Raw genomic sequence first — 13112 nt, 5'->3', positions numbered from 1 at the left:
ACAAATAAGGAAAAATCTGCTTGCTTCCACTCTGGTACTTCTGCACATTAAGAGCAAGGTGAGTTGGCTAAGAGTGCAGGACGAACGGACTCCTCCGCAGAGGCGCCACCATGGCAGCTGAAGCTAGGATGGGATTCAGCAATCCTTTGCACATGGACGTCTCATTATATTAGTTGAGATTATTATGTTCAGAACCAAGTAATTTAATAGAGAGCATGTAAGACTGCTCAGGAAACAAAATCTTCAGTTTAAATATGCCAATAAGTTGAAAAAAAGTCACTGGTATCACAGAATGAAATGTAAGTATATTTTGGAGTATCACAGTGGAGAAAATGGTTTGAACTAATGAGATGGATATAATAAATCTAAGTTTTGATTGATTGTGTTTTTCCCAGATGTAAGAATATAAAAGGAAAACAGAAGCCAAAATCTCACTTCATGGTAAATCCCCAAGATACAAAATCCCTAACATAAGCAATTGCTATACATAAAATTCTGCTAGAAATACCTCCTCATACTACTATGGTAAGAAATAAAATATTCTAGGAGCTGTGTTTCCAGAATCTCAAGTTCCCAGCTGAAGTTTATGATTGATTTTCCTCCAGAAAATAGATAGGAAAAATTGAGTACCTTCTGTACTAGTTTCAAGCTAGCACTAACAGTATGATTGCTGTCACTGTTACCTTTTGGCTCCTCATCAGGGGTTAAAAGCTGCTAAAGACCATCTGAGAACCTAAGCACCATTTAAAATACTGTTTCTATTTATTTATTCTATTCAGTTTATAACACTGTTTACATTATTCACTTCTATTAATTTTTTTTTGCCAAAAAACCCAAACTTAATTCAATTTTAACTTTTTTAAATTGAAGGCTGTCTGCTGTAGCATTTGGTTAAGAATTATTAGAAGCTTCATGTTACTTTGGAATTACTTTTTCTTTAATTCAGTTCACATTATGTGTTCATGTATACACAGATGTAAAATCACATGCCCAGGGACTTCCCTGGTGGTCCAGTGGTAAAGAATCCACCTTCCAATTCAGGGGACTTGGGTTCGATCCCTGGTTGGGGAACTAAGATCCCACATGCTGTGGGGCAACTAAGCCTGTGTGCCACAACTACTGAGCTCACGTGCCACAAACTGCAGAGCCCACGCGCTCTGGAGCCTATGGGCCACAAGTAGAGAGAAGCCCGCATGCCACAAGGAAAGATCCCACATGCCTCAATGAAGACCCTGCGTGCCACAACTAGGACATGATGGAGCTAAAAAAATAATAAAGAAAATAAATTAATTAATTAAAATCACATGCCCATATGCAAATGTAATATTCATATGGATTATAAAATGTTAAAAATAAATCTATTTGTGAAACAAATCATTAATTAATACATACACATGTGATTTGTACTTATATATATATATTTCTCAGTCTTGAGAATTTAAAAACAGACACACCTTTTTTGGTCTCAAAAGTTTTTGTCCAATGAGCCAAATGGACCAATTCTGAATATCTGAGCGGACTCATGCTTCCCCATTCCTAGTTCCAACTCCAGGAGGAGCTACCTTCAGTTATTCCTGGCTTTACTTCTTTTAGTAATATCTCAACTCCAAAGAATATGCTTTTATCACTATTTCCTCATTTATCAACTTCAGAAATTAGCTATTTGCTCCCCATTATGAAAACTGAGGATTTAGTCACTTAGTTGAAACCCCCAACTCCTCCTAGTTTTTGGTTCTCATGTTATTTTATTATTATTATTTTTTTTTGCGGTACGTAGGCCTCTCACTGTTGTGGCCTCTCCCGTTGCGGTGCACAGGCTCCGGATGCGCAGGCTCAGAGGCCATGGCTCACGGGCCCAGCCACTCTGCGGCATGTAGGATCTTCCCGGACCGGGGCACGAACCCGTGTCCCCTGCATTGGCAGGTGGACTCTTAACCACTGCGCCACTGGGAAGCCCTCTCATGTTATTTTTAACTTTTCCCTTGGTCACCCTTGTAACTTTAAATAACATGCCTAAACTTGTTGCATCAACTTTCAAAGGAACCTCCTGCTCCTCATTATGTAAAATGAGAATATTATACTTCATCTCCTTTTTCCTCCAGCCCTCTAATCTCTTCTCCTCCAATTTCTGTCTTAAATGGTCAAGTTTAATAACACATCTTTCAATCTCTATAATTAAATCTTCTGTGTTTCTTCCTTAGGATGTGTCTAAAAGTTGAAAATCAACTTGCAGAGTGTATGTATGTATGTGCACACACGTAAACATTACTAATTTCAGAGCGAGGATTACATTTCATTTCTAAAGATCACATGACCCTTGCCACTCATAAGAGAATGTGATTGTTTCCAGCATTAAGGTTAAATGGATTCTCTTCTAACATTCCATAAGTTCTCAAACATCATGCCGCTTTAAATTTGTTTTATACTTAGATCATGACTTTTTCTAACTTTTCTACCACAAGTTTCTAATAAACTTTTTTTTCCTTATTAAGAGAAGACAAATATACCTCTTTAGAGCCTGCCACTAGTACTTCCTACCTTCTTACTCACATTATCTATTGTTTGGAATCTATTCCATTTTGGGGGAAGACATTTTTCTTGGGGTTTCAAGGCCTGCTGTGTACCTATCGCCCTGGGATTTCTTTTCTCTGCCTTCCACTGCTTCTGGTGTTACACGTTCTTGTATTCCTTCTTGTTGGAGTACATTCTCAAGGAATTTCCTCAGAAAAAAGGGCATGGAAGATAAATTACCTTACTCTTCCTTTATCCTTGACTGATAGTTTGTCTTCTAAGCTCGAAATCAATTTTCTCTCAGAGCTCCAATGATTTCCAAAGTTGAGTGCTGTTGGTGAGAAGGCGTATGCCTGTCTGGTATTCATTCTTTTGCTTTCTTTTTTTGTTCCTCATCTCAATGATTTATTACAAAGAACCATGTTTTGTCAACAACCCCAAAGCGCTCCCCCCCACTAATCACTATCCTTCCTGCCCCCCAAAGACGATAACTACTTCTGACTTTTTTTTTAATACTATAATTTAAAAAAAATATTTATTTGGCTGTGCTGGGTCTTAGCTGCTGCACGCAGGATCTTCAATCTTCATTGCGGCATGCAGGATCTTTTACTTGTGGCATGTGGGATCTAGTTCCCTGACCAGGGATAGAACCTGGGCCCCCTGCATTGGGAGCACGGAGTCTTAGCCACTGGACTACCAGGGAAGTCCCCTACTTCTGACTTTTATGATAATCACTTCCTTGCTTTTACCAGCTAAACATGTATCTTCAAGCCCCTGCATCATTTATTTTTGCCTGGGTTTTGAAACTGTCTATGTCTGACTTCTTTCACTCAACATTATATTTGTGAGGTACATCCGTTGTTGTGTGAAGCTATAACTCATTCTGTGTCATTGCTATAATATTCTTTTGTTATGATTACATGACATAATGTTGATAGATACATTGGTTGTTTTCAGTTTGCAAGCAAAAAACATGGTCATAAACATTCTTGTACATGGTTCTGGGCATGCATTTCTGATGAGTAGATAGCTAAAAGTGGTATTACATATAGTTTATTTTAGTAGATAATGCCAAACTGTTTTCTGAAGTGGTTTGTTCTATCAATTTCTAGGCATTTGATTGTTTTGTAGTATATCGACCCTGTGTCCTGCAAGAGGGCCAAGTTTAACAAAAGGGAGATCACAAGGGAAGGGGTGGGGGGGGCACTAATCCAATCACAAGAGCCCTTTAGAAGCAGAGTTTGTTTTGGCTGGTGGGAAGAGGGGACTGTCAGAGAGATCTGAATCCTGAGAAGGACTAGACATGTTGTTGCCTGCAAGATGGAAAGGGGGTCACATTAGAAGGAATGTGGGAGCCTCTAGGAGCAGAGTGGCCCCTGGCTGATAGAGAGCAAGGGAATGGAATGGAGACCTCTGACCTACAGCTGCAAGGAACTGGGTTCTGCCAAGAATCTGAATGCACTTGAAAGCAAATTCTTCCCCAGAGCCTCCAGATAAGAGCCCAGTCCAGTGACACCTTGATTTCAGCCTTGTGAAATGCCAAGCAGAGAACCCAGGGAAGCCCACCCAGATTTCTGACCTACAGAACTATGAAATTATAAATGGTTGTTGTTTTGCTTTAAACCACTAAGTTTATGGTAATTTGTTATGTGGCAATAGAAAACAAATACATCCTCTCTTCTATATTTTTCTACCCTTTTGTCTCCCCAGGCTTCTTTCTGGGTACTTTTTTCCTCACCTATCTTTCAGATCACAATTCTCTCTTCAGTTATATCTAATATGCTTTAAAACCCACCCATTAACTTCATAATTCAATTACTACGTCTTATAGTTCTATAATTTCTATTTAGTTTTTTTAAGTTTTCATTTTCCACCAAAAATTTTTCATACTGTCTTTTATCATCTGGAACATAACATCATAACTCTTTGGAAGTCTGGATCCAATAATGCCAATAACCCCTGTGGATCTGTTTCTTTTCTCTGTTGTTTGTGCTGGATTTTGTGAATGTTGTCCAATCTCCTTGTGTGACTAGTTATTTCTGATTATGTGTTGCACCTTGAACTTGCAAAACTGTTTGCTATCTATAAATAATTTGATATCCAGTATGACGCTATCTTCCTCCAGGTAGAATTTACATTTATTTCTGCTGGGTACCTGGGGGCACTAGCAATTTGGGCTCACCTCACTTTGGGTTCAGCAAATGAGATGATGTGAAGCTAAGTGGCAGTTCCTGCAAGGGCCGGTTTCTTTTTGGTTCATCCTTACTTCTAGGATGCAGCCCTTTATTGGACCCAGTTAAAGCAAAGGAAGTTCACTAAGCCCCTTTAGAGGGCCCTGGACTCCAATCCCTGTCTCCTATAGCCCCACAAAGCAGTCCAAAGGACTCTAAGTCTCTCAGCTGCCCACTCCAGAATTTTCAAATGCCCTCAAGGGAAAGAACACCCCAAATCCTGGGCTCCTCTTACTAGGCTTCTCCTTCCCCAGATACTGGCCTAATAATTCTTCATTTACTTACTCACTCTCTAGGGGCAAATGCTGAGCATGGGGGTGGGGTGGGAATGTTGGGAGCCAACTAGCAAAACTGTTTCATAGACACACTTTTAATTAACATCCCTGCTTCTAGCCATCGTTTCATCTTCGTTTTTTGTATCTGGCATCTGTATACTCACAGCCTCTTTGGAGTACTACTATAGATAGGTTCTCTTCTTTGTGGCAAATGTCTTATCTACTTATTCTCACTTCCTCTGCAGAAACTTGTTAAATGCTCTCATATCCACTGATTACTGCTCTCCTGTCTCTTGGTTTAGGTGTCTGACCCACCATCTTAAATTAGAAGTTCCAAACTATACATTTTAGAGGTGTAACTATGAAGACACAATGATTTGCCCAAGGTCACTAAGAACTACTGCTATGAGGATCTGAGCTGGACTTAGAAGTCAATTCTCCTGAATCATAGCCTTCCTATGCCTTATAGCATATATCTTCTTTATCACAAAAATTTTGTTGCGGACATTATGGTTATTTATATATACTAATAGAAAACAAAACAGTATAAAACAGGCCAACATTCATGCTTGTACAAAACTAGAGGAAGCAAAAAGGAATAAGAGCTATACCAACCATTTCAGGTTAAGGTTGTAACTGTCACTTCTAAGCATTGTCAGATCTAATATTACACTTTTTTTTTAAAACACTTCATAAAAGATGCTCAACATTGTTGATTATTAGAGAAATGCAAATCAAAGCTACAATGAGGTACCACCTCATACCAGTCAGAATGGCCATCATTAAAAAGTCTACAAGGGACTTCCCTGGAGGCACAGTGGTTAGGAATCTGCCTGCCAATGCAGGGGACACGGGTTCAAGCCCTGGTCCGGGAAGATCCCACATGCTGCGGAGCAACTGAGCCCGTGCACCACAACTACTGAGCCTGCGCTCTAGAGCTCGCGAACCCCAACTACTGAGCCCACCCGCCTAGAGCCCGTGCTCCACAACAAGAGAAGCCACCACAATGAGAAGCCCACAGACCACAACGAAGAGCAGCCCCTGCTTGCCGCAACTAGAGAAAGCCCGCACGCAGCAATGAAGACCCAACGCAGCCATAAATAAATAAATAAATAAATAAATAAATAAATAAATAAATAAATAAATAAATAAATAAATAAATAAATATACACATAAAAAGTCTACAAATAACAAATGCTGGAGAGGGTGTGGAGAAGGGGAACCCTCCTACACTGTTGGTGGGAATGTAAGCTGGTGCAGCCACTATGGAGAACAGTATGGAGGTTCCTCAAAAAACTAAAAATAGAGCTACCATATGATCCAGCAATCCCACTCCTGGGTATATATAAAAAGAAAATTATAATTCAAAAAGATACATGCACCCTATGTTCATAGCAGCACTATTCACAATAGCCAAGACATGGAAACAATGTAAATGTCCATCTACAGATGAAAGGATAAAGAAGATGTGGGACATATATACAATGGAATACTACTCAGCCATAAAAAAGAATGAAGTAATGCCATTTGCAGCAACATGGATGGAATGAGATTATCATACTAAGTGAAGTAAGTCAAAAAGAGAAAGACAAATACCATATGATATCACTTATATGTGGAATCTAAAATATGACACAAATGAACCTTTATGAAACAGAAACAGACTCATAGACATAGAGAACAGACTTGCGATTGCCAAGGGGGAGAGAGGTGGGAGAGGGATGGAGTGGGAATTTGGGGTTAGCAGATGCAAACTATTATATGTTACAATAGATAAATGACAAGGTCCAACTGTATAGCACAGGGAACTATATTCAATACTCTACTATAAACCATAATGGAAAAGAATATTTTAAAAAAAGAATGCATATATACATATAACTGAATCATTTTGCTGTACAGCAAAAATTAACAACATTGTAAATCAACTATGTTTCAATTTAAAAATTTTTTAATAAAAGCAAAAAAAAAAGTTAAGCACTTCGTAGAACTGTTTCGTAAAACAAACAGTCCTTACTACTTTGGTTAAACAACTTGAGATTTTAGAAGGAGAGAGAAAAAGTGAATATATATATATATATATATATATATATATATATGAAAGAAATGTACACACATTTTCCCCGTAGAGCTTTAAAACCTTGAATTACTTAATTCTACTAATAACTTAATTTTATAAATACTTCAAATGATAAACATTTTAAAACTTCTTAATTATTTTACTAACAGTTTTAATGAACAACAAAAACATAGAAACAAATAAATCAGACAACTGTAAAAACAATTCAAAGTTCGGAGTCAGAATATTTTATTTGGATCCCAGCTCCTCCTTTTAATCCTGTAACAATACCTGCACTTTGGTGTACCTGCACACCTGTCCCTATATCTTTATCAAGCTCTAGTTTAAATAGATGATTAACAAGTTTTGTAAACCATGCATTATTGCTATGATATTTTACTTCTCAAAAATGTAAAAACACATGTATATTAGTTTCCTATTGTTGCTATAACAAATTAGCACAGATTTACTGATTTAAAACACAAATTTATTATCTTATAGTTCTGGAGTGTGTGTGTGTGTGTGTGTGTGTGTGCACGCGCGCGCGCATGTGCGTCAATCAAACCAATCACACACTCTTTGGTTCGATCAGAGAGAAGGCTCTATTCCAAGCATGAGCTGAGATTATCTGAAGTTCCACAGATAAGTCTCAAAAGATCAGGGATAGTGTCAGGACAGGGACAGAAGAGCAGGGTTTCAAAGGAGACTCCAACCAGGAGATGCAGTGGGGACAAAAGTGATGGGCATGGGAAAGAACCTGTCTTATTTGCAGAGAAGGGACCATTGGAGATAAGAAGTTATCTAAAAGTTAGGGCTTGATGGTGGGTATACTCAAGCCCTTCCATCACTGATGAGGAAGAAAGGAGTCTGACTGGCACCATTCATAGTTTCTTGCTCTATCTACACAGCAGAACAAGGTAAAAGATCCTCTCCTTGAACCTCATATAAAAAGAACACTTTTCTTTTAAGGACCTTAAAGCATAATACCAATATCCAAGACTCTGTGCAAAACAGAGCCAGGAAAAAATCCTCTGAAGACATGTGGGGGAAGTATCACGGGAAAAGTTTCTCTCTTGTCAGTCTGGGACTACCATTGCCTGCACCACCACTGCTGCAGTTCAATGGGACCACGAAGCCTCAAGCCTAGAAGGAAGGTGAGGAGCAGTCACCCACCTTCCCGGCTGAGAGGAAGCCAGCACAGGCTCTGGTAGAAAGTAGCAGTAAAGTAATAATGGAAACCAGGTCTCCAATCATCTAGGCCCAGCTCTCGTGACGGCACCTCGTCTAAAAGCCAAAAGAAAACATCCCAGAAGTCTAAGAATAATTTTCATAATTGCACAAACATTTCTAAAAGAAAGTATCAATAATCTGAATCAAGTTAACTAACCTCTTTTCCATGCATCAGTAAAGTTAACCGAACTAAAAGGTTTTGATTTGGTAATGAACAACTGGCTTGGGTTACAAAGTTAAGTGAATAATTACATCAAAGATCACAAAATAAACTGTTAGCTGTGCAAGAGGCTCATTAAGAGCTATTTTAATCAGTTCGAAGACTTCCTTCTTGAGCAGAAAAGGGTGAAACCCAGTTTTTGATCCTTCCTTAAAATCAAAATTCAGGCTATGGAAATGGGGGCTTGCAAGATGTGAAATTTAGGATGGTGTTAAAATTTTAGCCTCTACATGTATGTGAGGTGAAAGTTGCTCCTACAAATGTTAATAAAACTGTCATAAAATTATTTAAATGAAAATACTAAGAGTTAAGTGAAAGTACAGTTAACATTATATCAATATATAACTTAAGTTACAAGAAAATGACAACATATTTTAATGCATAATATAACATGAAAATATTACATATAACACTGTAGTATCAGGGGTTAAATATCCATTAAAAATGACAAATATCCTTAAGTTAAGGCACCCTTCAGTTTACATTTTTTTTCAAAAAAATTTTTATTAAGGGGGGATTCACATAAACATAAAATGAACCATTTTAAAGTGAACAATTCAGTAGCATTTAGCACATTCACAGTGTTGTGCAATCACCACCTTTAAGTAACGCCAAAAGATTTTCATCACCCCAAAAGGAAACTCCATACCCATTATGAAGCTGCTCCCCATTCCTCTCTCCCCCATGCCCTTGTTACCACCAATCTGCATCTTTCTCTATGGATTTACCTACTTTGGATATTTCACATAAATGGACTCATATAATAATACTACCTTTTATGTTTGGCTTCTTTCACTTAGCATGTTTCTGAGGATCATCTATGTTGTAGCATATATCAGTGCTTCATTTTTTTTTATGAATAATATTCCATGTATGTATAAAACACAGCTTGTGTATCCATTCATTTATTGATGGACATTTGGGCTGTTTCCACCTTTTGGCTATTGAGAATAGTGCTGCTATGAACATTTGTATACAAGTCTTTTTTGAACATCTGTTTTTAATTCTTTTGGGAATATATCTAGGGGTATTTACTGGGTCATGTAATAATTCTATGTTTAACTTGTTGAGGAACTGTCAAACTGTTTTACACAAGTGGCTGCACCATTTTACATTCTCACTGGCAATGTAGGAGGGTTGTAATTTCTTCACATCCCTGCCAACCTCTGTTATTTTCCAATTTGTTGATTATGGCCACCCAGTGGGTATGAAGTAGTACCTCATTGTGGTTTTGATTTGCATTTCCCAAATGACTAACAATGAGCATCTTTTCATATGTTTATTGGCCATAAATCTTCTTTGGGGAAATGTCTATTCAAGTCTTTGCCTGCTTTTTTTTTTTTTTTTTTAATTGGGTTGTTTGATGAGAACCTACTGTATAGCACAGGGAACTCTACTCAGTGCTCTGTGGTGACCTAAATGAGAAGGAAATCCAAAAAGGAGGGGATATATGTATACGTATAGCTGATTCACTTTGTTATACAGCAGAAACTAACACAACATTGTAAAGCAACTATACTTCAATTTAAAAAAGAAAAAAGATGCTTTTACCTAAAAATAAATAAATAAATAAATTGGGTTGTTTGTCTGTTTGCTGTTGAGTTGTAGGAGTTCTTTATATTCTGAATATTAGACTCTTACCAGATACACGATTTGCAAATATTTTCCCATTTGTGGGTTGTTTTTTCACTCTCTTGACAGTGTTCTTTGATACACAAAAATTTTTAATTTTGATAAAGTCCAATTTCTTCTTTTGTTGCTCATGCTTTCGGTGTCATTTCTAAGAATTCAAAGTCATGAAGCTTCCCCCTTTGTTTTCTTCTAAGAGTTTTATGGTTTTAACTCTTATATTTAGGTCATTGATCAATTTTGAATTAACCTTTTACATGATGTGAGGTAGGAGTCCAACTTCATTCTTTTGCATGTGGGTATCCAGTTGTCCCAGCACCATTTGTTGAAGAGACTGTTCTTTCCCCATTGAATAACCTTGGCACCCTTTTTGAAAATCAACTGGTCACAGATGTATGGGTTTATTTCTGGACTCTTAGTGTTTAAAATTCTTTAAAAATTCAGAACTTTCCATCCTATAATTCTACCGCTGCTTTTACCAGAGGAGGTTTAGCTTATAACTGTTTATTTGGGAACTTTCATTTCAAAACTAGAATTTTTTTAATGAAAAATATACACCCATAATGAGTAATTTCATTATTAAACACGTCTTTAAAAAACAAAGATGGGAAGTAGTATGTGAAAACTGGAAATCAAAACTAATCTCTGAAAAACAGTATTTTTTAAAGTAGCATGTAATTTTATTGTCATTTACCATGCTGTAATGAAGTCATTAATTTTAACTGTATAAGCCTTGTAAAGCTCTCCATTATACAATTAATTATGAATTTCCAGTCAAGCTCTTAATGTGGTTATTACATTAAATGTCCTTGATATCAGTCTTGCTTAATTCCCTATGCCAAATTACCATCCAGTTCCAAATAAGAGATGGGTTATAAATCAAAAGAATATTTTACTGTCTAGAACTTTTTATTAACATCAAAGTATCCTAATATGAACCATCCATTCACTTTAAAACTTTCCTGGCACACTGGATTTAAGTACCAATATAGCATGTTATCAATTGGAAGTTAAGATCACCACTATTTTAGATGCAAGCCAGGCATTCCTTCCAAACAGCCCCTTCCCCCTCATTAGTTTTTCTGGGAATCTCTGAACTACCATCTCCTCTCAGCTTCCAGGGCCTCTAACTACCTGAGCCGAATAAAACAACTAACTTCCCTGATCACATATCTCTACAACAGAGGATCAATTACTAACCACTGATGCAGATTCTCTAAACTCAACATCTCTAATAAAAATATAAACTCTCCTACCAGACCATACAAGAGTTCTCTTTTATCTTGAATCCCCTTTACCTACAAGCTGTAATCACTGGGTGTTTAGCTTTACCACAGTTCCTTTTAGATGCAAAGACAATCTTGTTTTTACTAACCAAAAAAAGAAGAAAAGATTTTGCCAAAAAACGAAGGGATAAAAAGCCTGGGAAGTGCTGATAACTGTAGTCTAGAAAACATGTGAAAAACTTTACCTTTAGCTGGCCAGTGATGTCGCGGCAGCTGACTGTCTTACCAAGCAAGAGACTAAGGTTCAGGGTCAGACCAACGGTTCTGACGTTCTGGGCTGGACACATAGTTGAAGTGAGACACCAAGGAAGAGACGGCCAGCCCAACCCCTCATACGGCATCCCTTCCTGGTTAATCCATGGGGTGATAATGACACTGACTGGCCTCATCCTGCCAATGAAGGGCAAGGCACTGCAATGACGGCGCCTAGAAATGAATAGGAGTGATTGGGAATAAAAGAGGGAGGGGGGGGGAAGGTGGCCAGGATGAAGAAATGAATAAAACTCCAAATGTCTGTTACAACTCACTGTCATACCTATTACTCTAATATCATAATGACAGGGGGAATGGAAAAGAAAAAAAAGGAGAAAAGAAACAAAGAAAAAAGAAAAATTGCTACCTATTTAAATTTACGCAGCATTCTAAGAATTTGAGCTTGTATCCTACAATCTGACTATATGTAACTAAAGCAAGAGGTTGATTCAATTTAGCTTATAAACCTATAGCAAAGAAAAGGGTATTTTTTATCATCAGTGTTTCTACATTCTGACGACTTAGATCTATTAAGTTTTTATTACAACAAAAACTCAATCTACACTACTGAAACAGACCATACTTACCAGACAATTCCTTGGGCTCCAGAGCCAATTGGTTTCAACTGCTGGTAACGTTTTAGGACAGTGAAAGTTGAGTCTGCCACTTGTACACTGTAAAACTGACTATCACATTTACTGTCACTCATGATGTAGTGTCATAGAATATTCCGAAGAGCTGGTACAGTCGTCAGATTCCTTGAAAGAGAAACAGAATGAACATGCATTCTTACTGAAATTATACATGCATAGCTCACTTAATAGTGTTTCAGATTTATTGGTATATAAGACAATGTGGCTGTAAGTTGGTAAACTCAGTTAGACCAAGTTCTGAACTTAAGCAACATGCAAAAAATGCAAAGACATTTTAATGGTACAAGATTATCATGAAAGGAAGGAATTCTGAGACCCTGCATGACCACATCTTAAGGGATTGGATTAGGAAATAACAACCTTTGGAGAAAAGAATTTGTACATTTTTATTAGCCATGACAAGACTACATCACTATGTGATTCTCATCAGATTGCTTCCTGTGGGACCAGATTACACCGTGCTGTCTCAACCAGATATGGAGGCACTCTGGAGATGCTGCAAAATGAACATGTCTACAATTCATTCATGCAGAGAAACAAATGGACCAGTCTTCTGCTGTGTCCACAAATTCAGGTTAAAGTGATGAACCAGAAAGCAAGTCTGATGCCAAAGTGATCGTAAAAGTGGTAAGTTAAAGAACAGGGTGTTGGAGGCCTAGTGACACCTGTGTGTGCCGTGGATGCTCGTGAGTGCGCTCCTACCTTGTGAGGTGGTCCCGGAGCCGGCCTACATTCCCCAAACCCTACATCACTAGCTTCAATACAG

General features: G+C 37.7%; 1 protein-coding gene across 6 annotated transcripts in view; it reads right to left on the bottom strand.

Moving 5' to 3' along the window:
* MAPK9 (mitogen-activated protein kinase 9) overlaps positions 1–12405 on the bottom strand; it is a gene marked incomplete at both ends in the record, with an annotated part of 37615 nt that extends 25210 nt beyond the window's left edge. For 3 of the 6 annotated variants that reach the window (XM_079703894.1, XM_079703893.1, XM_079703895.1), the window contains one exon: positions 12281–12405. In XM_079703894.1, coding sequence (XP_079560020.1) covers positions 12281–12402 — 122 coding nt within the window. The remainder of the gene's footprint in view (positions 1–12280) is intronic. The other 3 variants (XM_079703891.1, XM_079703890.1, XM_079703892.1) reach the window with 1 other exon arrangement.
* Positions 12406–13112: the final 707 nt, after the last annotated feature.

The sequence above is a fragment of the Hyperoodon ampullatus genome (genome assembly GCF_949752795.1).
Source record: "Hyperoodon ampullatus genome assembly, chromosome: 4".
In the NCBI taxonomy this organism is placed as follows: domain Eukaryota; kingdom Metazoa; phylum Chordata; class Mammalia; order Artiodactyla; family Ziphiidae; genus Hyperoodon; species Hyperoodon ampullatus.
This window is presented reverse-complemented; position numbering and strand designations above follow the sequence as displayed.